This window comes from Cricetulus griseus, assembly GCF_003668045.3.
Source record: "Cricetulus griseus strain 17A/GY chromosome 1 unlocalized genomic scaffold, alternate assembly CriGri-PICRH-1.0 chr1_0, whole genome shotgun sequence".
In the NCBI taxonomy this organism is placed as follows: domain Eukaryota; kingdom Metazoa; phylum Chordata; class Mammalia; order Rodentia; family Cricetidae; genus Cricetulus; species Cricetulus griseus.
The window spans coordinates 14,554,975-14,579,495 of record NW_023276806.1 but is presented as its reverse complement, the minus strand read 5'-3'; the positions used below and the strand labels follow the sequence as shown (position 1 = coordinate 14,579,495).

At 42.6% G+C, this 24,521-nt stretch overlaps 1 protein-coding gene across 3 annotated transcripts in view; it reads right to left on the bottom strand.

Annotated features, from left to right (window-relative positions):
- The window catches only part of LOC100760748 (heparan sulfate 2-O-sulfotransferase 1), a 142,092-nt gene extending 118,430 nt beyond the window's left edge, over nucleotides 1-23,662 (bottom strand). For 2 of the 3 annotated variants that reach the window (XM_027395887.2, XM_027395888.1), the window contains exon 1: nucleotides 23,539-23,662. In XM_027395887.2, the coding sequence (XP_027251688.1) occupies nucleotides 23,539-23,662 (124 nt within the window). The remainder of the gene's footprint in view (nucleotides 1-23,538) is intronic. The other variant, XM_035450349.1, reaches the window with a different exon arrangement.
- Nucleotides 23,663-24,521: the final 859 nt, after the last annotated feature.

The window sequence follows — 24,521 nt, the reverse complement described above, 5'->3', positions numbered from 1 at the left end:
GGAATAATTGAACACCTTTCCCAAACTCACTATTGTACCCAACTGCAACTGGTTTAAATTTACCCAGAAGTAAATGAGGCTTTTACACAACTCCAACACAAGGAAACAACACAGGGAAAAACAACAACAAAAACTATGAACATCATTTCTGTGGGGAATTTTCTTGTTTTGTTCGTTAGTTTATTTTTGTTTTTGCAGACAGGTTTTCTCTGTGTAGGTCTAGCTGTCCTGGAAATTCTTTGTGGGACAACTGTAAACTAGGCAGAGGCGGGAGAACCACCACCAGGCCTCTATGGGGAATTTTCAAAGCTAACTTTTAGAAAATGTAAGGGTCTGGGCGTGGTGGCCCACCTTAACACTCAGGAGGCTGAGGAAAGGGGACTGTGAATTCAAGGGTAGTCTGGGCAACGCGGCAAAATACTATCTCCAAAACCAAAAGGCCTTGAGAGAAAATTATGAATGCCTCCAATACTTGAAAAGACAAATAAGCGTGATTTCTTGTTTCAAATTGGATAGACAAGTGCATTTATCTTAATAAATTTTACACTCATCGATATTTTAAACAGTCCAAATGGTAATGATGAAAATGGTTCAACCTATCAACAAGTTAAGGCAAGCAAGCCTTCAACGAACCCTCCTACACATTTTATATGTCAAGAAATTCAAATTGAATCTATTTGCATAAATACTTCACAACTGTATTTTTAAAAAACAACACTTGAGTTTTACATATGTTCAAGCACGAACCCAGATTCAGAATAAAAAGCCTTTGCAAAAATTCAGATTCCCCCATTTCCTTTAAAATCATTCTCTTATAGTGAGTTTTCAGAGCTAGTTATCAGACAGTTGTCTGCATTCACAGTGTGATGTTTCCTGAGCTTTCTAACAACTAATTAATGCATCCAACACCTCTGTAGGGCGAAGGCTAATCAATTATTCACACTTTATCTCCAATCCTTTAGTTTTCAAAGAGACCGTGTGAAAAATTTACTTGTAAAAAGTTACTGCATGTGCACAAAAGAATAAATATCTGGACACTCGCCAACGTTCACAGGTTTATTTTTTTTTTCACTAATCCTCCCATCACAGCCCCCCAAAAATAAAAGCTATAGCATGTGAACATTTATCCCATTGTTTTGTATAACAGGGGAATCACAAAAGCCATGCAGGGAGTTCTGCCTCCCGAAAGAAAGCAAAGTACCAAAGCTGCCAAAAGAGAGAAGGGATAAATAATTAACTGGGAAGAGAATAAAGGGAGGGGGAAGACATGAAGAATTATTCACAGCAACTCAATTTAATTGAAAGTGATTGCATTTTAAATAATGGAACGAAGTCCACCACAAAAAGAGACAACGAGGCTCTAAGGGAGTCTACAAAGTTCCTTAGTCCTCACAGAAAAGCTTCCGCACGCCTCTTTCAAAGCTTCAAGCAGGTGACTTCTGTAAGAAAAAAAGCTCAGTCACTCAACGTGTCAATGGCTGAGAGCACAACTGAGATGACAGGTATTTCTACATACACTCTATCTCCAAGCATGACGCGGAAGTCCAACAGCTTACAGATGCTGTTCTCCAGTGAGTCTCCCCTGTTAGAAGAAATACCGTGAGTTCTCATCCTTATGCAGAGGACTGCAAAGATCTGCGTGAGGTCTGCAAGCTCAACAGGTGAGCAAGGGCTGTCAGGTGCTAGGAAATGACTACTGTCTGAGTACATATACGACTGATGACAACAAGTTTTGTTAGTGACAAAAATATAATACATTTAATAGGGATTATTTTGAGGTTAAGCTCCAGAAACACAAGTATGTGTGGGTTTTAGGTTTTTTTGGATCTGTTAAAGAGGCTGGGTGGTGGTTTTTATCTGTTACAGAGGCCTAGTAGTGGTGGCACACACCTTTAACAACAGTACTTGGGAAGCAGAGGCAGGAGGATCTTGTATTTGAGGCCAGCCTGGTCTACAGAGTGATTTCCAAGACAGCTGAGGCTACACAGAGAAACACTGTCTCAAAAAACAAAAACAAAGACACTTAAGCAGGGTCTGGTGTTAAAGCCTTGTCCTACAGCCACCCAGGAAGCTGAGGCAGAAGGATTCAAAGTTCAACAAGTAAAGAAAGGAAGGAGTCAAAGGAAGGAGGAAGAGCAGGAAGAAAGGACCAGAAGGCAGAGAGAGCAGGCCTAGCATTACAACCTCTCACAGTTAAGCATGTATTTTGGCACATCTTAGAATACTGGAGTTTTAGTCCGCACACAGTATTTAGCCTGACTTAACTCTAGTTTCCATGGAACAGACGCATGCCTGAGACACCAATCTATGCGAACTACTCTTCAGTTGCTCCTTTCTATTGTCACGCAAGTTAGAATGAAGCAGGGATAAATACAAAATGGATGAAAATGTGGGTGCAGGCTGGAGGAGCAGCTAGGTTGGCATGAGACCTGACTTTAACCCCCCAAACCCATGGGACTGGGAAGAGAGGACCGCAGGTGCAGCCGTCCATTCTTGTGATAGGAATACTGGGGAAATGAGACAGGAAGATCTCAGGCCAGCCAGTGTAGCCTAATAGGCAAGTTTCAAATGAGTAAGAGATCCTACCTTAAAGAAAGACACACACACACACACACACACACACACACACACACACACACACACACACACACACACACACACACACCCGCTTTACTTAGAAACGTTTCCCAAGCAGGTGCTATGGTCTAAACAGAACCATCCTCTCCAGGCTCACAAGCTGGCCTAGAAGCTGAGCCTCGCAGGAAGAAGTGGGTCGCCAGAACCACCCCCTGAAAGTTGTATCTGTGCCCTATTCCTTCGTCTCTGCTTCCCACTCGACTGAAGTGAAGAGCTCCTAATCTACATGCTCTCCATCATCAGCCATGGGCCAGGTCCAGAATCAATAGCCACAGACTAAGGAGTTTCATCTGAGGCCATGACCTAAAGTGAACCTTCCTTGTCCACCGTCCTAGGCCATGCTGTGCATAAGGGACACACCACATCAGGCAAAGATTCAGCTGCTAGCACGAGTGTGCGCACTGTAGAGCCAATGGCAATTGCTGCTGGACACACTAGCACACATCTTCAGGAGGATCCCTGAGTTACAGAGAATCCCAGGCTAGCCAGGGCTACATAGTGAGACGCTGTCTCAAATAATTAAACACATGAAAATTGTGTTGAGTATACTATGGATGACCTGAGGAACAGTTAAAAACCAACAGCCTTTAAAAAACTTCTGTCTTTTACTTATCCTTCAGCAATTCCATTTTTAATCTTTAGTATTAATCCAGCAACGTGTGTTTTAAATATTTTAAAACTGTATCTTAGAAAAGCCAATTTAATCCATAGTTTTCTTAGCAATCATGGCTACATAAATAAGTCATGAACTATTTAAAGATGTTCCTAAAATTAAAAATAAATTAAGAAGCAATGCACTGTTGTTTTAATCTTAGAAGCTAAATGTACTCTATAAGATTACTTATATATCGTTATTTCTCTAAGTAATAACACACTCTTAACCCTGTTGTCAAAAGGTACTCAATAATCATTACACAGATTACTCTATATGGGTGGATTCCACACTAACAATGACTCACTGTCTTCATTTAGCATGACAGCAAGAGCAGCAACATCACAAGTCATTGCTGCTACAATATTCTCACTTACTCCTGATGATTAGGTGGCTGATATTTCCAAACTACACTCAACACCATCTAAGTCAGTGATTCTTAACCTGTGGGTCACAAGCCCTTTGGAGACCCTTTCATAGGGTCGTATATCAGATATTTACATTACAGTTCATAACAGTGGCAAGATTCCAATTATGAAGTATCAGTGAAATACTTTTATGGTTGGGAGTCACCACTACATGAGGAACTCTATCAAAGGTTCGCAGCATTTGGAAGGTTGCAAACCACTGGTAAGTTAAAGAATCTTAACACTTGCTATGTAGGGAGATCTCTGTGAGTTTGAGGTCAGCCTGGTCTACAGAGTAAGTTCCAGGATAGCTAGGGCTGTTACACAGAGAAACCCTATCCCAAAAACAAAAACAACAACAACCAAAAAATAAAAACTGTGCCTCATACTACATACAGCTTCATTTATGAGAAACTCACCCATTCTTCTTACTTAGTGTCTCTTGGTTCCCTCTCATTTCAGAGAATGTTCTTTATGGAGACAGAAATACTATTTTCCCCACTAACCAGTGACTTTTTCAAAGTATTATTCAATATACTGTCACACTCTGATCTCACCTAGAAAGTGGAAGCCTTCTTCAGCTATGCCTTTTGCATGTCTACCAATCACAGTACTACCACAATCACCTAGCTGAATAGAACATGGAACAAATACTCTTTTTTTTTTTGGCCTCTGAAAGACTGCTAATTCATGTAAGAACACAAAATCAGACTCACTTGGTTAGGTAGGAAGATGGAAAGTTTTCAAATTACAGTGATGATTCAATATACGGGAACAGGGAAGAATGGTTTCCTATGGCATTTTAAATAAAACAGGCAAAGTAAGCCTCTAGCCCTTCAACATGCATAGACTTAAGAAAATCTCCTTGGAAAAGGATAGGACCTCTTTGTTCTAGAGAAGACTGCTGCCCAAGCCCAGACTAACAGATGCTTAAGTTTTCAGAACAGAAATGAAAATTAAGATCCAATTTCTACCAGAAGGTGTGGTGATACATTGTTTATGCTCTAATAAAGCTTTCCTGAAGATCAGAGTGTAGAGCTAAGCCACTAGTTATCCAAAGAGGTCCGGCAGTGGTGACACAAAACTTTAATCCCAGCACTCAGGAGAGACAGAGGCAGATGGATCTCTGTGAGTTCAAGGCCACTCTGGGCTACACCAGTTTGAATCTGTCTAAAAGAGAAACAGACCTCACACAAACAGATCCCAGCCTTAAATCCCATACACTAGGGAGGTGGAGACATGAGTGATATGGCCAGGCAGAGAGAGGAATATACGGGGGAGGGAACAGGAGCTCAGGGCATTCTGAGGATTTGGAGAGACAGGATCTTGCCTATTGGTGTTACGATAAATCTTTCCACCAAAAGCCGCCAAGCCCCACCGCCACATGTGCGATTTACACCAGCCGCCCGCCCAAGTTAGGGCCCAAATTAATACACAAACTTGTATTAGATTCAAATGCTGCTTGGCCAATGACTAGGATTCTCATCTGCTATCTCAGTCTCAATTATCAAAAATCTATATATTTTATAAGACTTACCTTATCGGATGCCTTATTGGCGTTCCTCCTTGCCGGTGGATAACATTGTGCCGCTAGAGGAAGAATGGGGGGGGGACACGAGGGGGGAGGACGACACTTCCTGTTTCCTTTGCTTAAATATGAGTCTCCTTGCTATGTCACTTCCTGCCTGGATCAGCACTTCTCTACTACATTTCCCAGAATCCTCTTTGACTCCTAGTCCTGTCTAACTTGCTGTCTCTTTGGCCAAACAGTATTTCATTCAATAATCAATAAGATAAACATACAAAGTAGTACATTCCCCATCATATTGTGTCTGAGCATTTGGAGAGGTAAGACCTCCAATTGCTGGCTGCTCTGTTTCTCTGATCTTTCATCTTTCTCCCCCTAATATCTGACTCCAGATTTTTATTTAATAAGACTAATTAGGACTTCGTTACAAAAAGGTACTAGATTTCATAGGCACAGGGGAGGAGGAACTGGAAATGTAGCTCAGTGGTTAAAAGCGCCTGTGCAGAGGACCAGGGTTGGGCTCCAAGCACCATCTACTTTACAACCATCCATAACTCCAGTTCTACCATGGGATCCTATACCCTCTTCTGACCTCTATAGGCACCAGGCATGCCTGTGATGCATATTCATACATGCAGACAAAACTCAAATACACACAAATAAGTTAAGTCTAGAAAAAAGAAGACAAGCAGAGGAAGGATAGCTGGAATGTAAAGGTTCGTGTTGTTTTTAAATCCTGTCATCCTTAATTATAGATTGGTAGAGTCACTAAGAAATGATTTTTTGTTTCTTCTTTTAGGGCTGGCATGTACATACACCTCAGGGGATTTAATCTCCAGTACCACCAAAAAGTCTTAAAATGCAGCTAAAATTCAAGTACATGGAACAAATCAACTATCTCTTTCAAAGAGTTTCCACTATTAACTAGGAAAATCTTACAGGGTAACAAACATAAAATGTATCAAATCAAACAAGATCCTACTTGGAACTATGCCCTGCTGCCATATACTGCATCTTCATTAAGGGTGACCTGTCCTGGAATCACACTATAGAGACTGAAAAGGCAGCAACAAAATTAGAGGCGATCACAGTCTACCTCTCACAATCTCTAACATTCTAACTGTCCCAATCTCTTTCTCCCTCTTCCTTTGTAGAGAGATGAGGTCATACTATGTCCTCAGCTAGGGATGGGAGGCTTGTAAGTCACTTCCCCTGAGTTGTTAACTTTTAAAACTGTTAGATTTAAGAATTTTGTTTGTTCTATAAGTACGTTCATAATTTTGGCAATGAACGTAATGGTATAACCTATGACATTCTATGTTTTTGTGAGAAGCTGAACTTCCAACCTAAGGCACCAAACACATCAAAATCAGACTTTCCATGAGATGGTGACAGTGAGTCACAGGGGAACCGACAGCAAACTGAAGGACTAACTCACAGGACCATTCCAAAGGAGAAGCCAGCTTGGGTTTCTTTCTTCTTTAATAACTCTAGCTATCATTCAAGGAATCGTATATTATACACGCACATACACCTAACAATTCCCTTGCCACAACTTAATTTCTAATTTATAAAAATCTACCCTGAAACTGTCAAGCTGGCAAGGGTTAGCAGGAAATAGTAGTGAGAATCCAGCAATATTTTTAAAAGGTTTTTCTATTATGTGTGAAAACATTACTATCACTAGGAACAAATAAGGACATGAATTACCAGTGACTATTATTTCTACCTTAGAAAGGAAGAAGCTAATGAATGTCAAATCAGGCACCCATGCAGCATCATCTCTTTTATCTGAACACTTGGATAATTGCATGACCTCTATGGGTGGGGCAGAGGGAGAATCTACACTAGCAAGAAACGAGAACTATATAGTACAATGACCCAAGGAGACAACAGCAGCAAAGAGAAAGTGCTGATGTGTTATTATGTCTACATTTATCCGTTTGTTTGTTTGTTTGTTTGTTTGGGAGGGAAGAGAGCATGTGCCCCTTCAAGTATCTCGAGATTAGAAAACAGCAGAGGGAGTTCTCTCCTTCCACCATGTGGGCTCCAGGATTGCACTTAGGTCCTCGAGTCCTTAGACTTGACAGTAGGTGCCCTCACTGTGCCAGCTCACTAATACATAAATAATGACTTACAACTATATTGTCTTATATTTTCAAATGCTTTCACATTCACTATCTAATCTGAAGATCATTTATCTTCAAGGCAACCCCAAAGAGTAATGCTTATGTATATTAAATGACAAATACAGTACACGTCTGGTACATGATAGTGACCAACTAACTGTCTATTATTGTGTTACATATAAACTTCAAAGGTCACAGTAGGGGGAAAGCTGAAAACCATTTGAGAAAAATGAGTCAGGTGGTGCCAAAGAACGAAGAGTCATGACAAGGAAAAAGAGACGGAAAGAAAGTCAGAGCAGTCATGAGGAAGACCAGATAATAAACAGTCACAGGACTAATCACAAAGCTCCAAGTGGGGACAAAAGAAAAACAGCATACAGTACATCCAGCCTATCAGTCATCCTGGACAGTCATCCCGGACAGGCTGATCATTAAACCTGACAGACATCCTCAGTACCAAGTGCCAGCATCAGCAGCAAAGGTCACACACACCTCTAATTTTCCATGCTATGAAACCTATTCCAGGCCACTAAAATATCACCACACAAGTCTATTTGCTTTTTCTATTTGTTTCAACCTTCAAAACATGAGCATAAGAATTTATGTCCTTGAGTGCAATGGTGAGCGGTTTTTATTCGGGCCAATTTAATAAAATGAAGAAGCTATTAAAATACACCTAAGATCATGTCAAGTCAGTCTTCCTAATTAGCTCTTCTATGGAAGAAACGATTAGCCTAACTTGGTGCTCTGCCAAGAATATAGAGTACACCAAGAACATCCAACATTTTATGAAAGACCTGAGTATGTTTCATTAAAAAGCATTAAAACTGTGCTGCAACTTAAAATGCTGGCAACTGGAGGTTGCTTCTTAGCATCTGAACACAGAATATCCACAAGGTAGATCATGTGATCCACAATCTTAGTGCGGAACTACCGTCCACACAGATAAAACAATAAGTAACATGGAAGGCTTTCCCCCATTCTCTTTTACTTTTCCAAGGCAGGGTGTTGCTAGGTAACTCGGATCTGAACTTACTGTCCTCTTGGCTCACCTTCCTAGTATGTGGACTAATTACAGTCCTTCTGTCACCTAGGCTTTATGATTTATATTTTAAGCCAATAATTCAATTTTACTCCAAGTTCCAAAACTCGTGCCAATATTTCTCATCACTGAGTATTTAAGACATAAATGTTTTTGCATCATACCTTAGAACCGGAAGGAAAACAGAGAGACTTAATGGATCTTAGGATGAAAACAGGGTGATTTAGGCTTTAGTGAATATTGAATAAAGCTCATTAATGCAGTAAGATTTTTACTTATGTTTATACTAAACAGTTTTTTTAAAAAAACTTAAGGTTACTATTAACTAAAAGGCACGCTGTACCATGTACTGTTTTGAAAGCACAACAGCAAAAGAGTACTTATCACAGAGCTCACAGTGTAAAAACCAGCCATGGAGATTCTGATGCCAAAACCTATTAATCTATTTAACACAAAAATACTTGATTGATCATTTCTTACAGTGTTTTCCTTTGAAGCACTGAAAATGCATACCAGAGTATAACATTTCTAAATTTATACTTAGAAATATATGTGCCAAGGTAGTTAGTTTGAAACTGCATATGAACTCAATCACAAATCCACAGGCATAAGGAACAAGCCCTAAAGTGTTTTCCATCAGAAGTGCCCTTTTCTAACAGACATCTGATAAGTCTCTAAAGTCATCTGAGTGATTATTTCTAGCTGTGTCACAAATTTAGGGGAAAACAGGATAATGCTAAGAGATACATTCTATACTATATTTGGATTTAGGAAAGTACTCTTAGCTTTCCCAGAAATTCAATCTTAAAACTGATACATAAATTAAATAAATAAATAAATGTTGGTTGACATACAGCTTCAAACCCCACCTTCTAACAGAGGGATCCAACCATACCAGTTAAAAAGCCCTGTCCTTAACATTGAGAATCACATGTTTGATACAATCTAACTACCTTTGGCTACAATCATGTCACAAAGTTGGGCATATGAGCACTATCATGGTATTTTCCTTAAGGTGACCTATGTGCATTTTAAATATATGCACTATATTTGCCATAATTACCATTATATAGTATATACATTGGCTATAGTTAGCACCACCATCCCCTATGGTTTCCTACCCTACTATTTACCAAAGAAACACAGAAATCTCTGACAAAAACTAGTCATCCACCACCATACAAATTAGCCCACTATCACAGGAGAAGCAGAGACCTCTTCCTGACCCCAGTGCTTCACGGCTACTCTGAAAGCCTACACCTTGGACTCATCTGTGCCTAAGGAATCCAAGTAAGCTGGTTCTTGAGACAGACTAAAACTGATAGCATTTATATGAATTAGCGTGTGTTCAGTTGATAGTCTCTTGGGAAGTGAAGTCGGGCTATGAGTTAAGTCTTGCCTCTGCTTTTGAGTTAGCAACTTACAAGGGGCTTGACTGACCTCAACACCAGGCTTAGATCATGAAGAAACAGAAAGGTCTGAAGCATGGTTCTTTCCTTGGATTTAAAGTATTAGCTTTGGTTGTAAATTGTGACACTTTACTATCCTACTTTACTATTTTATCCTAAGGCAACCTGGAAATGCATCAAGATGTGCCCAGCTCTCACATCTCACTGAGACAGAGTAACAAGGTAAAGCAGAGTAGGTAACACACACAATGACAGTTTTCAGACACTAGATATTAGACAGAAAATCAGTGCAGGATGGTGGAATCTCAGAAAAAGGAAATGAGGCAGATCCTATGAGAAGCCTGAAAAGAATTCCCACGCCATAGCACAGGAGGGAGAATTAAACTCGGGCAGTTTAATTAAGGAGGCCAACAGGAGTCCGGTGCAACTCGCCACTGGGCTGCACCACCAGGCAGGGAGGGGCTGCAGCGCTTTAGAAGACACCTAATGACATAGAAAGAGAGGAGGGTGTGCCTTCCTTTGATCGTTCCATCCTGAAGCTCTCCTTTCTTGAGTCTGCTAGAAAGAAGCTCTGTGAGTGCCCCCTCTTTCCAAACACCATGTTCAAAGGCTCCACTTATCACACCTACAGCGTCTTGCCTACTGTGCGGGGGTCACAAGCAGGGTCTGACCTCTGTACCAAAGGTGACCTCCTGCCCCAGTGTCCCACCTTCCCGGAGCCCAATGGCTTCACTCATTTCTTGTGCGCACACACAGGGAAAGCTTCTTTGTTCTGCCATCTAGGTAAAAGCATGAAAAGCTTTCAGGCCAATCACTCCTATTAAAGTGAATAAAGGGAGGAAAGCCAGTAAAGAAGGGAGGAGGGGCTCTTCTTTTGCAAGGTCCACTGATTCTTCAGGTCTGATACCCTTTGGGTGCCAACTGTCACTGGGCCAATGCTAGCTAAGGCGGCAGCTCCCTGGTTGTGCCATCTTAGCAGCTGCTGCAATGGCCCAGAACACGAAGTGCAGACTCTTTAGACTTTGCCACCATTCCTCCCCAGACCACCACTGATAGCCCAAGGGAAGTGGCCTAGCATCCCCAGGCCAGGGCTCTCTCCCCTGTGGACCAAAGCCTACTCAGGTTCAAGGGTCTCTGAGACTCATCTGTGGCAAAGTTCTGTTCTGATATCAATGTAGTTGCTCCTGTTCACATAGTTTGACCTGAAGTTGTTTTGAGGCTACTCAAGCATTGCCCCTTCCTTCAAAACTCAGGCTGAAAGTTTTCTCCCAGGGCTGGCAACTGCTGAAAGCCAATCATCCTAATACTTGACTCAGACCAAAGGGCCTTTTTGCAAAGTGTCACTTATTCCCAGGCTACTCCTTTTCTGGGGGAGACCTCACCTGTCACCATCCTGTGAAGAACTACATCTCTAAGGTGTTTTGGGTGTCCCTGGGTGTGCAGGTGGCCTTCTGTGGCTGCTGCAGCTGTCACAGCTACCCTCCTGCCTGCTTACCTAGTCCCTCATTTGTTAGCATTGGAAGCAAGCAGAGGCTGAGGCCCAGCTCCAGGATGAGAGCAGCTGCCTTCCCTAATGTCACAATGCTCCCACTTCCTGTGTCTTCTGCTGTCCTCACCAGGTCTCTATCCCTCTAGTCTGTATCTGGAGAAGACTGGCCCCAGATGGGTTTCTCAGACTCCAAGTCTGTTTAAACTAGTGTGTAAAAAAGGCTGTATCATATGGAACTTGAACTTTGCATAAATAAATATTTGTGAATGCTAAATAAAAGATTATTTAGTCAAAAAAAGGGGGGGGATGAGGGGAAAGTCAGAGTTGGGAATTGGAGGAAACCATGGCAGTTAGTGTGAAATAAGAGTAGGGAAGACACAGCTGCAGGAGGAGCAGAAGGCCAATGGTGTGGCTATGGAGAATGAGACGAGCATTCAAGACACAGGTGTAACCTTAGCTTCAGTTCCTGAACCTTAGCTTCAGTTCCTTACTCAGAACTTGTAACACACAGGACACCAAAAGCAACCTCAAAAGGATCAAACTGTTTCTAGATAACTTCAACATGTCCCAAATGCAGCTTAAGAATATTTATAAAAATATGGAAATATACAATATGTAACAGAACACAACTCACAATATCTGGCTTCCAATTAAAAATCATCTGGCTAATTATAGGTCTGAGGACAGATCTGGCACTAGGGAGATTTCCAGAGTTCTACAAGGATGACACGAACTGACAATCTAGGCAATGGTGGAGAGGATAACCTAAATGCCCTTCCCCTATAATGAGACTGATGACTACTTTATATGCCATCCTAGAGCCCTCATCCAGTGGCTGATGGAAGCAGATGCAGACACCCACAGATATACACTGAACCGAAGAGGCCAGGACAGGACTGATCCAGACCCCTGAACATGGATGTCAATGAGGAGGCCTCCGCACACTAGGGGGCTCCTGGTAGTGGATTAGTATTTTTCCCTGGTAAGAAGGGACTTTGAATCCACGCCTGGCGTTGGTGGCGCATAACTTTAATCCCAGTACTCAGGAGGCAGAGGCAGGTGGATCTCTGTGAGTTCGAGACCAGCCTGGTCTACAAGAGCTAGTTCCAGGATAGGCTCCAAAGCCACAGAGAAACCCTGTCTCAAAAAACAAACAAACAAACAAAATGGGGGGGGGGGACTTTGAGGGCCCATCCCACTTTCCAAGAGTGAAGGGAGAAGGGATGCACCCCTGCACTCTTGGCCTGGACACATGGGGGAAGGCCTAGCCTGACCCACGATGATGGGCTGGACTCTGGGGAGCCCCATCAAGGAACCTACCCTGCCTGGGGAGTGGAGGGTGGATGAGGTGGGAGGCTGGGGAGGAGGCTTGGGAGGGAGGGAAGGGGGAAGGGATTGGCATGTGAAGCAAGCTTGTTCCTAATCTGAACTAAAAAAAAAAAAAAATGTATAATAAAAAAACAAAGAAAAAAATCATCTGGCTAATTTGTACAGAGGTAGTAAAGTCTTGGCCATAATAAATAGGAATGCAAATCAATAAAAAGTAACTCAGAAATGATAGGGATCACAGGATTTAATAAACAAGGGTATCAAAAGAAATACAACAAAGTTCCATTTGTTCAAGAAACTACAGGAAAGCAAGCACATCTTAAAAGCAAATAACTTATTAAATATCCAAACTGAACTTTTAGAATTGGAAGAGAGGGGTGTGTGTGTGTGTGTGTGTGTGTGTGTGTGTGTGTGTGTGTGTACGTATGTGTGTGTGTGTGTGTGTGCATGCATGCGCACCAGCACACTCAAGCGCGCACTACCTGGGGTTAAAGACAATATACAGTAGAGAAATAGGAATTACTGAATGGAAGACAATGTTAAAAGTATTTAAAAGAACAAGTCTGGGGAAATGAACAGACATTACTGAGCGCTGACAAGTCCATTCAGCCTAATATACAAATGAGCTTCTGAAGGAGGGGAAATAACACAGGAAAACAATTTGAAGAAAAATAGTCCAATATTCATACATAATAATAACTATAAGTACACAGGTCCAAGAAAGTCCAACAAACCCCAAGGGTTTTAGTCAACTTTGCATCATTGTGAAAATATATCAGAGAAACAAACTCAAAGAAAGGATTATCTTGGTTAAGGACTACCTTGAAACTCAGTCAACACTTCGAGGCACACACTAACCCCACCCTCACTCCAATGAGCTTGAGGTCCTAGTTCTCACCACCTCCCAATACCTCCATCAAATCTGAAACCATCAATGGACTATCCAATGAACTCATGAGCTAATCACTCCCCAGAAGCTGTACCTTTAAGCACAGCCCAAGCTCAACACGTGGGCTCTGGGAGAACATTTCATACCTGACCCACAAGAAGCAACAGCAAGGGCCATTATAATCAAATCACTTATGATCTATGGAAAAACCATAAAAGCCAACAAGAGAAAGAGATGTATCACATATAGTGGAACAAAGACACAAATCATAGCAGAGACTGTGGAGCCAAAATCTTCAAAGCTCTGACAAAAAATATTAATGTTGACTTCTATATTCAGCAAAAAAAAATTTCAAACATCAAGGCAAATAAATGCTTTTACAGACATTCAAAAATGAAAAGAATTCACACCAGATTTTTTTAGTGTAAGTAATGATATAAAAATCTTACAGGATGAAAGAAAAATGAAAATCTGCATGAACACAAAGGAATCAGGAACACTGAAATGGTAAATAAAATACACAAGTAAAACATAAAAGGCTTAAAGAATGTTTTGCATGTCCTTAAAAGATAATTGGCTACTTAACGCAAAAATAATAATGTACTGCAGATGTATAACAATTATAACAAAATTTATGGTACATATTATACCATAATTCATAAAGAAACCATATTCACATGTGCAAAGCGCTGCTGGTGGCTCATCCAATGAGAAAAAAAAAAGGGCAAAGAAAAAAAAAAGAGACCTGCTTTCAGTCTAAAAAACAGAAAAAGTAAAAGAACAGATGGAACAAAGAAACCAAAGGCAACTCGGAGATTTAAAGCCAATGACATTGAGAATTACACAAAAAGTAAACACTTTAGACATTCCATTTACAGAGATTGTAAAATTAGATGCAAGATTCAACTCCATGCTGACTACAAGCAATCTTTAGTAGCTGAATTGTCTCAATGGGCAAAGTGCTTACTGAGAAGACATGAATACCTGAGTCTGAATCCCAGTACCCACATAAAAGCTGGGTGTAGCCACAGACATCTGAATTGCCCAGCACTGGCTGGGAAGGGACACAGATGGCCAGGGCTCACTGATTAGATAGTCTAGCAGAAACACAAAACTAAACCCGTGATGTGTGACACTGGTTTTCAACATGACCGCATCTGGATTCAGCTAAAACCTAAGCAGCTGAGGACAACTGAGGAGTTTTTCTTGATTGGCTCATTTGTGGTCCAAAGACCAACCGTAAATCTGGGCCACACCTTTTAGTGGCAGCCCACATGAAAGGACATGAAGAAGAAAGCTTCTACTTTTTCATGGCTGCTTACCTTCACTCTACAGGCAAGTTCATTTATCCTGCTGCTGAGGCATTCCTTCGATGGGATTAGAATCTACTTTTGTTTAGGATTCCAACATATTCTGAAGAGCAGCTGAGACATCCAGCCTCATGAACTGAACAACTTTTGGATTCGTGTCTTTTCCATCAGGAGACAGACATTGTTGGACAAGGCAGACCACAGCCTGAAAGCCACTCTAATGGCTTTAAAACATACATATACATGTGTTATACATACATATGTATTATTACATATAAAACATATACAAATGCACACACATACTCTGTCAGTTCTGTTCCTCTAGAGAACCCTGACTGCTACAGACCCTGTCTCTAAAACTAAGGTGAAGGCACAGGGAGATGGTTCAAGCAAGACTAGAGTTCACATCACCAGAACCCACTGAAATCCTGGGTAGACAAAGTGGCTCACCTATAATTCCAGCCTTCATAGGTGAAAAGATGGGGTAGTCTTAGTGTAGGCTGGTGAAACTAGCAGGATATGTGAGCTCCAGAATGAAGAGAACCTGCCTCCAAAGAAGCAATAGACAGTAGAAGGGCAATCGGAAATTCTTGACATTAACCATGGACACCCACATGAACATGCCCAGAACCTACAAGTACACCCACACATATCCAAATATGAACACACACACCACATGATCAGACATATGAAAAGAATAAAAACTGTTGAGAAGCAAATGACAAAGACATCCCACCATCACCCTCTGGCATCCATTAACAAGACAGGGAACCAAACCTGCAGACACATGTCAAAAGAAAAGCATCTACATTAAATCCCACAAAGGAGGCATCTGGCTTAGACCATTTTATGCTCCTATAACAAAACACCTGAGAGTAAACTGATGGGGATGTCTTTCTGTATGCTGTGAATATGTTTCACTTATTGATTGATGATAATGCTGTTTTGGCCAATAGACAGGCAGGATGTAGCCAGGCAGGAAATAAAGGTGGGGCTACCAGACTAGGAGAAGGCTGGGAAGAGCAACACAGAAAGTGAGTGGGGAGAGAGATGCCACCTAGCTGCAGAGAAATCAAGAGGCTCTGGCATTCTCCGGTAAGCCAATACCATGTGGAAATACACAGATTAATAGAAATGGGCTAATAATTAAGAGAGAGCTAGCCAATAAGAAGCCTGAGCCATAGGCCAAACTGTTTATAATATAAGCCTCTGTGTGTTTATTTTAGGACTGAATGGCAGCCGGTCCGGGAGGGACGGAAACTTCCGTCCACAGTAAATAAAGGGAAATTTACTTCCACAAAGTTGTGATGCCTAGAAAGTTCAAAATCCAGGAGCCACTATGGTGAGGGAAGTGGCAGGAGGAGACCACCTCCCAATGACGTTGCTCTGGGAACTGAGTGTCCAATACATACACTTGTCTCAGAGCAAAGGATATTAACAAGGATGAAGTAAGCTATCTCATCCCCAAAGCTGACTACCAAGACATCATGATCCTTAGACATTTGCATAATTCACCATAGTACCTCAGAAGAGATAAAGCAAAAAAATGCTGAAAGGAAAAACAGTAATCCCCAGAATTCAAAATGTGACAGGACAAATTAAGCAGAAAGAAACACACAAGACACAGAGGCCTGAAATAGCATCCAACCAGATATGCACAGCACATATCACCATACAACAACAGAATCAATTTTTGCACACTCACTTGGAACACCAAGACAGTTTATCATTCATTTTCTTTGAAAACAGACTCTCGTTTCTGTATTTTGTGACAGAGGTTCACTGTGTTGTGCATGCTGGCCTTAAACTCATGTTAAGCAGTCTCCAGTGTAGCATCCAGAGTAAATGGGACTACAGATATGTACTAACATACTAGGGTTTAAGTATCTTTTTCATTAACAAATGCAACTATGTATTGTGTAAAGCATGTTGTTCTAGAAATATGTATGTGCTGTTTAATGGCTAAATCAAGCTAACAAACCACACACCATACTTTCCAAACTTATTTTCTATTATGACATACATGGTTTATAAGAATATACTGCCAGTCACTACAGTTGTTGGAATGGTTAATACTGTCAGCTTGACAGGATTGAGGACCACTTTGCAGACAAGCCTCCAGGCATGCAGGTGAGGGAGATTGGGTTTTATCTAGATTGTTAGTTTCTGAGCTGCCTGTAAGGGATTATCTAGATCAGGTTTGTAACTGTGAATACTACTATTCCTTGAGGAATCTTGGACAGAATAAAAAGGAGACAGCAAGCTGAGCACCAGCACCCATGACTGTTTCCTGGCTGTGGATGCCATGTGGCCAGCTGCCTCTCCAGCTCCTGCAGCCATAGCTTCCCCGCCGTGACTGACTGCACCTCAGACTGTGAGCCAACACAAAAATTCTCCCTTAAATTGCTTTTCTCACAGCAACAGAAAAAGTAACTGATCTAGTTACCACACTGTAAATAGAAACTAAACTTCCTCCAGTTGATGTAAAAGTTTATGTTCTTTAAATATATCCCCTCAAATTCCAGTCCCTGGTAACCACCAATCCATCCTCTGCTTTTCTGAAGTCCAAGTTTCTTAGATTCCACACATAAGTGATATCACGTAGTGCTTGCTTCCTGTGCTTGGCTTATCCCACTTAACATAATTTCTTCTAGGTACTTCTCATGGCTAATTAGCATTCAATTGTGCATGTGTAACAAATTTTCTTTATTCCTCCATACACGGCCCCAAGACTGACTGCATATTTTGGCTGTTGTAAATAATTCTACAACAAACAGGTGTCGCAGAAATCTTTCTGAGATACTGATTTCATTTTCTAGGAACCTAGAACCCGGAACGGAACTGCTGGATTATGGGGCAATTCTCATTTTTAGTTTTTGATGAACCTCTATCCCATTTTCTATGCTGACTATATTAATCTACATTCCTATTACCAGTGTAAAGGGTTTCCCTTTCTCGACATTTTTCCAACACTTGTTGTTTTCCAACTTTCCACGAACAGACATTCTAAGTTATATAGGATATAACATCTCATTCTGTATTTCCCTGGCAATAAGTAATATTGAGCATTCTTGCATATACAAGAATAGGCAATTTTCTTTTTGAGAAATGTCTTTTCAGATCACTTAAGTCAGATTATTTCTTACTAGTGAGTTGAGCTCCTTAAACATCTTAAGACATTAACCTCTTACCAGAGGTATGTTTTGCAGATATCTTCTCCTACTCCATATGACAAGATCTGACTCAAATTTCTGGCTGGGGATGTGCTAGGTTGGTAGCCTGCCTTATCACAGGAAGCCCTAAGTTTATTTGATTCCTATGAGAGTCTGGGCTCAGAGCCACTTTCCAAAATCCCTGGTGGAAGGAAGAGGATCAGAGGTCCAAGGCTATTGCTATACTAGGACACATAAGGAGTTTGACGCTGGCCTGCCTGGGCATCAGGAGACCCTGCCTCAAAAGAATAAAGAACTGACTCATTTGTTTCTGCTATACTGAGACAGGAAAGCCAAATGTAGAATCAGTAGTGAAAACAGAGCAGCAATTTGACGAAGAGATGAAAATACCTTTAACAGGTTGGGACAGAGAAGTGCTGAGTAACAGGCACAGGCTACAAATATCCCTAAAGTGAAGCTAATCAGACATTCCTGATATATTAAACTGAGAGTAAAAGAAGCCATAGAATTTTAAAGGATGGGGCTGTTGTCATCTAAAATGAGGAGGACAGAAGCTGGGTTTGGGTGAGACAGGAACAGAAATCAGATGATCTGTTTTGGAGATAATAATTGAAAAGTCTGCTAATCCACCTTCCACCAAATTGTCAATACAGCTGAATTATCTAAGTCTAATGTTTAGAAAACGGGTCTGAACTAGAAATACTGTAGTTACAAGTTGTCAATATATAAATCGCCATGTGAGAGAAAATACAAAAGCTCACAAAACTCCGTGGTTAGGAAGAAAAGGGGCATCTAGAACCAGAAACAGAAATGACTGGTAAAGTAGCAGGATAACACACAACTAACAGTGCTGTAACCTGGGTCCCAATAAACAAAGCCTACGATGAAAGAAGTGATTGCTTGTTTTAAATGTCGGGCTATTGTCAGTCTTGGGAATGTTTGCAGAGGTGTCTTAGAGATGGAACCCAAGTCTCAACAGAAAATTCTTTTCTGTTTCCTATGTGCCTCACAGCCTGAAGCTGATCTTAACTGTCCAGTATGCCTGCATTTGGAAAGCAACCTGTGGAAACCCACAGAATTGACTCCATTCCATCTCACCTTAAGGTCAGAGAGTTTAAACCTATTCTTGCTCTTTCAAGGTTAAACGACAGGATGTCTGGCATAAGGTGTGGCTATTGGAGGATGTTCGGCCTAAAGTATGGTCATTGAATGTCTTGTCTAAACAACAGATCCCTTAGTTCAGGGGTGGTTACTTGGTGTTTCCAGTAAAGAAACAGTAACCCACACACACTGTGTAAATGTTTATTGGCAGCAGCATATAAGCTCTCAATAGTTTGACCTGGAAGCACATGGTTTTCAGAAATTCTGACTAGGGTTGCTCAAACTGTATCAAATATTTGTGACTTTATTTTTTAACCAGTTCAGGGAACCGTATCATCTTTTGTAAATCTGATAAAGCTACACAGACAGTTTACTAAATTCAGACATCTTGGTGTGTGTGTGTGTGTGTGTGTGTGTGTGTGTGTGTGTATGTATGTTCTTGAAGTCTAAAGTATTTCAAGTTAGTGAAAAAAATACTGGAGTATAAAACCAACTGAGCTAAGAGAACACAAAACTGTAGCATATGAATAACAGGATTTACATGGGAAAACAAATTATTTTACTGTATTTGCCATACAGTTTTTCAACAAAGACATAATAAATCTATGCACACAAATAAATGGCTTAGGGGGAAATGAAAAATAAAAACTATAAACTATTCACTTAAGAATAGAATGTATACCATCTTGATTCAGTAAAGTGAAAATGAAAACTACTTGCCTAAATTGACCTAATTTGTGTAAAATTAACCTATGTATATAAGCAAAATACACCATAGCTGAGACAAATGCAGACTTAGAGAAAAGCCAATATAACAACAAATTATTTACTTTAATTATTTAAAAAGACAAATAATGAAAAAGTAGCAAATTATCCCAATAAAGGAGAACTAACAAGTAAAAAGCAATAAAGAATGTAAAAATTTTTAACAGAAATTAAATATGAGTTAGCAACATATCATTTCACAGCCTCGAGCACTTCTAATGCTTGTGTTTCTGGCACTATAGATTACTGTGACCTCTGGGAGTAAAAGTTGACAAGTAACACATGTCCTTTGACCCAGACATCCCCCTTAGTATAAAAATGGCATTAAAGGGTAAAGAGAGGCACATAAAGATGCTTCCAACACTGTTTATAATAACAAGAAGCCTTAAAAGTGGGGGAGGTTGTGGAGACACAATGACTGTCTACTACTGACACAGTGATTTAGGATATATGCATAATTTGGAGTATTATATAGCCATTAGAATGCGTCAGATTTAGATGTGCTGACATGGAAAGAGTTTAAAATATTAAATAAAAAACAGCTGTAGGATAATATATAACAATAAGGTGTAGGAATATCTGCTTTAAGGAAAAAAATAACCTAAAAGTAGAAAACTGTAATATTGAGAACTTTAGGGATTTCTATTTAGATAATTTCCCAAGAGGCCAGTGACTATACCATATTTTTGAATACACCTTTCGATTTATTAGAGATGGCACCAACAGGATATTGTTGACTTTAACCAAGTCACATTACAGTCATTAACAGACATTAGAATCCTTTGGAATCTCCTACAACAACAACAAAAATAAACAATAAAAGCTACTTTTAAGGGCAAAATGTTCATTAGCTTTCTTGTGCCAACGTAAAAATGCTTTTTAATGTTGCAGTTTTACAATTACAGCAAACAACCAAAGATTTTCTTCTCCAATAGCAGAAACAAGCTATTTCAGTCCATTTCATTGAGTAATACAATTACGTTCATTACATGGATATAAACATGGGGCAGGACATTAAACCAATTCCTTTGTGTCAGAATGATATTCATTCTCAGCAATACATGCATTGATAATACAATTTATAAATGCTATTCTAACAGCTCAATTGTAGTATAATGTCCAATGAGTCTGAAAATTGCTTGGTGTAATTACAGGAGTCCTCAATTAGGAATCAAACATACCTGAGTTCCAATTCTGACTCTCCCACTTACTAGAGATACAGTCTTAGGCAAATTATTTAATTTTAGGATTATTGTATATCTGAAAAATTGATCTCTCTGGTGTTCTTGGAAGACCAAGAATATCACAGAGGAAAGGTATCTAGTGACAGCCAGGTCCTTTAGTCTTTCTTTCCTAAGGAGTCAGAATAATGGGCACAGTCTCTTTGAGTACTGCCTTTTAAGTAAGACTTGTTTTTTAAAGGGTGGAAGGGAGTGGGAAGGAGACAAGGTGGAGTGCATCTACAGTAACTCTTCAAGGCTGAGGAAGGAAGAACACTTAAGGTCAGGAGTTCAGGTCCAACCTGGGCAACCCACAGACACCTGTGTCTTTTAAAAATAAAAATATTTAGAAAAACATCTAATCAGAACATTAATGAGCTGACATAAAGGTACACATTTTCTCTGTCATGTCTGCATCTCCAGATACTCAGGTGTTTTTACATTTGAGAGCTATCCTTTTTTATTTTTAAAGTATTTATTCTTATTTTATGTACATTGGTGTTCTCCCTGCATGAATGTCTGTGTGAGGGGTCAGATCTTGGAGTTACAGAAGTTGTGAGCTGCCATGTGGGTGCTGGGAATTGAACCCAGGTCCTCTGGAAGAGCAGTCAGTGCTCTTAACCGCTGAGCCATCTCTCCAGCCCCCACCCCCTTTTTTTAAAGATAGAGTAGTGCTATGTAGCAGCACACCCTGGTCTTGAACCTACCATCCTCTGGCATCAGGTTTTAGAGTGCTGGAATTACAGGCCTGACCCCATGGTCAACCCTGGATTATTTCTCAGAATTACTTATTCTGGTACATATTTGCTGTTTCCCGTAGGGCTATTTATTTTGATGCACACTTATTATTCCTGGCAGAGGATTTTTTTCTCAAATAAAATCATGAAGAAGTGCATTATTCTACCTGTGGCATTCTACATTGTCAGGTAAGTTTGCTTTTAAAATCATTCAGGTGGTGTATACAAACAACTTCCAAGCACTGCAGAAAAAAAAATGTTAGGCAAGGAGGAAAATCTGCAGTGTTTCTTAGAAATTACATCTAGAGAATTTCAAAGAACAACACAAAAGAATAAATACAAATTGTGATTTTAACTAACTTTTTTAACTTATTGCAAGATGAGTCACTTTCTTCCTGTAAAATTGAATCATGAATGAGGCCAGACTATGACTGTAAATGTTGTGGGAACAGAGCCATATGAAAAGCAAAGGTATATAGTTTAGCCTTCAATATTTAAAGTGAATGATTTTTTAGCATATAAAACCTTTTTAAATTACTGTAAATAAATTCAATAGTTCTTCACAATTCACTCCAGAAGCTTTGACTCCTCTTTCAAACTCAGCTGTGTATCAAATGTATTTAACGTTCTTGATAACACTATGCTTTAAAATGTGTTCAAGGCTTTTGTAAAATCTACCAAAATTTGGAAATAGCGACTATGTATAAAATTTAAATTTTTTGGGGTGCTTTTCTTAAAAGTTAATTCACACACACACCCCCAATTACACACAGCTGTTCCTCGAGGTAACTTTAATTCGTATTTAAGAAGCTGGCTAGGTGAACATGTAGGCAAAACCCACATTCCCTGAGCTGATTTCTAAGTGGCACGAACATTTTTAAATCAAAACGCGTCAGTGATTAAGTCTCCCGGCTTCCAGAGCACGGCCAAACACCCAAGTTCTCCACTGTCGGAAGCGCCGACCGTCCGCGCTCGCGTGGGCTGCCGCCCAACTTCACACTCCAGAGGAGAGTTTCAGGCACCTTTACCCAGGCCGGCGCCGACAGGAACGCGTCCCTCACTCAGGGCACCCCCAGGGTCAGTCAGCTCCATTCCGCACTCTATCCTGCCACAGGGAAGCCCGGTGACCGCGAACCTTCATCGCGCTCCTCCTGCCCCTGCCAGCAGCCCACACTCTCGACCCCACTCTGAAGCCCGCGTCACCCGGGGGGGGACTCGGGTGACGCGTCGGGACCGTCGGCGCTTTCCACGGGCTCGTGTCCCGCTCGGCCAGCCTGCCGGTGCTCGCGGCCAGTTCTGAGGCCGCTCGCTGCCCTCAGCTCAGGCACGCCACTCGCTCCCTCTTGCACGGGGCGGCTTGCGCTCGCTCCCCGGCGTCACCGGGCCCGCCGTCCACTTCTGCCCGCCTCCCTCGACGAACCTCCCCACGAGACCCGGCCCGTGCCCGGATCCCATCGCCGCCCGCAGCCGGAGAGACGAGAGGAAGAGCGTCCGCGTCCTCCCGCGGCGGCCCCGGTCCCCGCGGAGGGCCGGCGGGGCAGCCCCGTGGCCGGAGACGGCGCGCGCGCGAGCAGCCCGTCGTCACCCCCAGCTCCCCTCGCTGGCGGCGGGAGGTCGCCGTGCCTGGGTCCCGGCCCCCGGGACGCCCACCTGCGGTGTGGCCGGCGCTGCCCACCCGCCAGCCCGGCCCCGGCGCACCGCCCGGCCGGCCGGCGGCTCACCTAGCTTCGCCCGGGACTCCTCCAGCTTCTGGATCTGGTTCTCCAAGAAGAGCATCGCCACGGCGAAGGCCACCACCGCCAGCAGCTGCAACTTGGGCGGCATCATGATCCTGAGGAGCCCCATGAAACCCGCGGCTGGAGATCAAGACATACCGCGGGGGGCGGGGAGCCGGGCCCCGCGGGCGACCGAGGCGCCGGCCGGGAGGAGACCCCGACCCGCGAGCTGCGCGGACCGCCGCGCCGCAGCGACCCCTCCTCCGCTCCGCTCTCCCGCCCGCCCGCGCGGGGAGCCAGCGCCGGCCGCCCGGTGCACGCTTCTCTCCTCGGCCCGCCCGACGGCCCTGGCGCCCTGCCGCCCGGCTTCGGGACCCCGCGGCCGCACGCACGCCCTCGTCCCTCGCTGCCTCCCGTCCCTCCCTCGGCCGCTCGCCCGCCCGCCCGTCCGCGGCCGCGCGCCCCTCTAGCAGCGCTGCGGCTGCGGCTGCGCCGCCCTCGCCCCGCCCCGCCCCGCCCCCTCGGCCACCACGCGCACGCCTTGACGCACGCTGCCGGGCAACCAGAGGCTCCGCCCCCCACCGTCCCCTACAGCGGCGTTCATTGGTCCGGAGGGCGGCCGCTGAGCGCCCTTTTGGTTCGATTGACGGTTGGGTTCCTTGACGCGGGACTCAAGCAAGGCGGTATCTGATTGGGTCGATTCGGAGACGGAGGCGGGGCTGGTAGCGGAGGCGCCGGGGCTCCGTAGGTATCCGCAGACAGAGTGTCGTGAATGAGAGGCCCCGGTGTGGGGGGGTTAAGGAAATGCCTGATTTGAATCTCCGAAAGAACCCGACGGCTTTTTAATACCCGACCGCTCTGACGCTCCTATGGTCGCCTGAGCGACCGTCGCCTCTGTGGGACGGTAGTCTGGAGGCGGTGGCCTCTGGCGGCAGGTCTCGCGTCAGGCACTGCGGTGGGCGCCCCCGCGGCAGGGGTCCTCGGGCGCC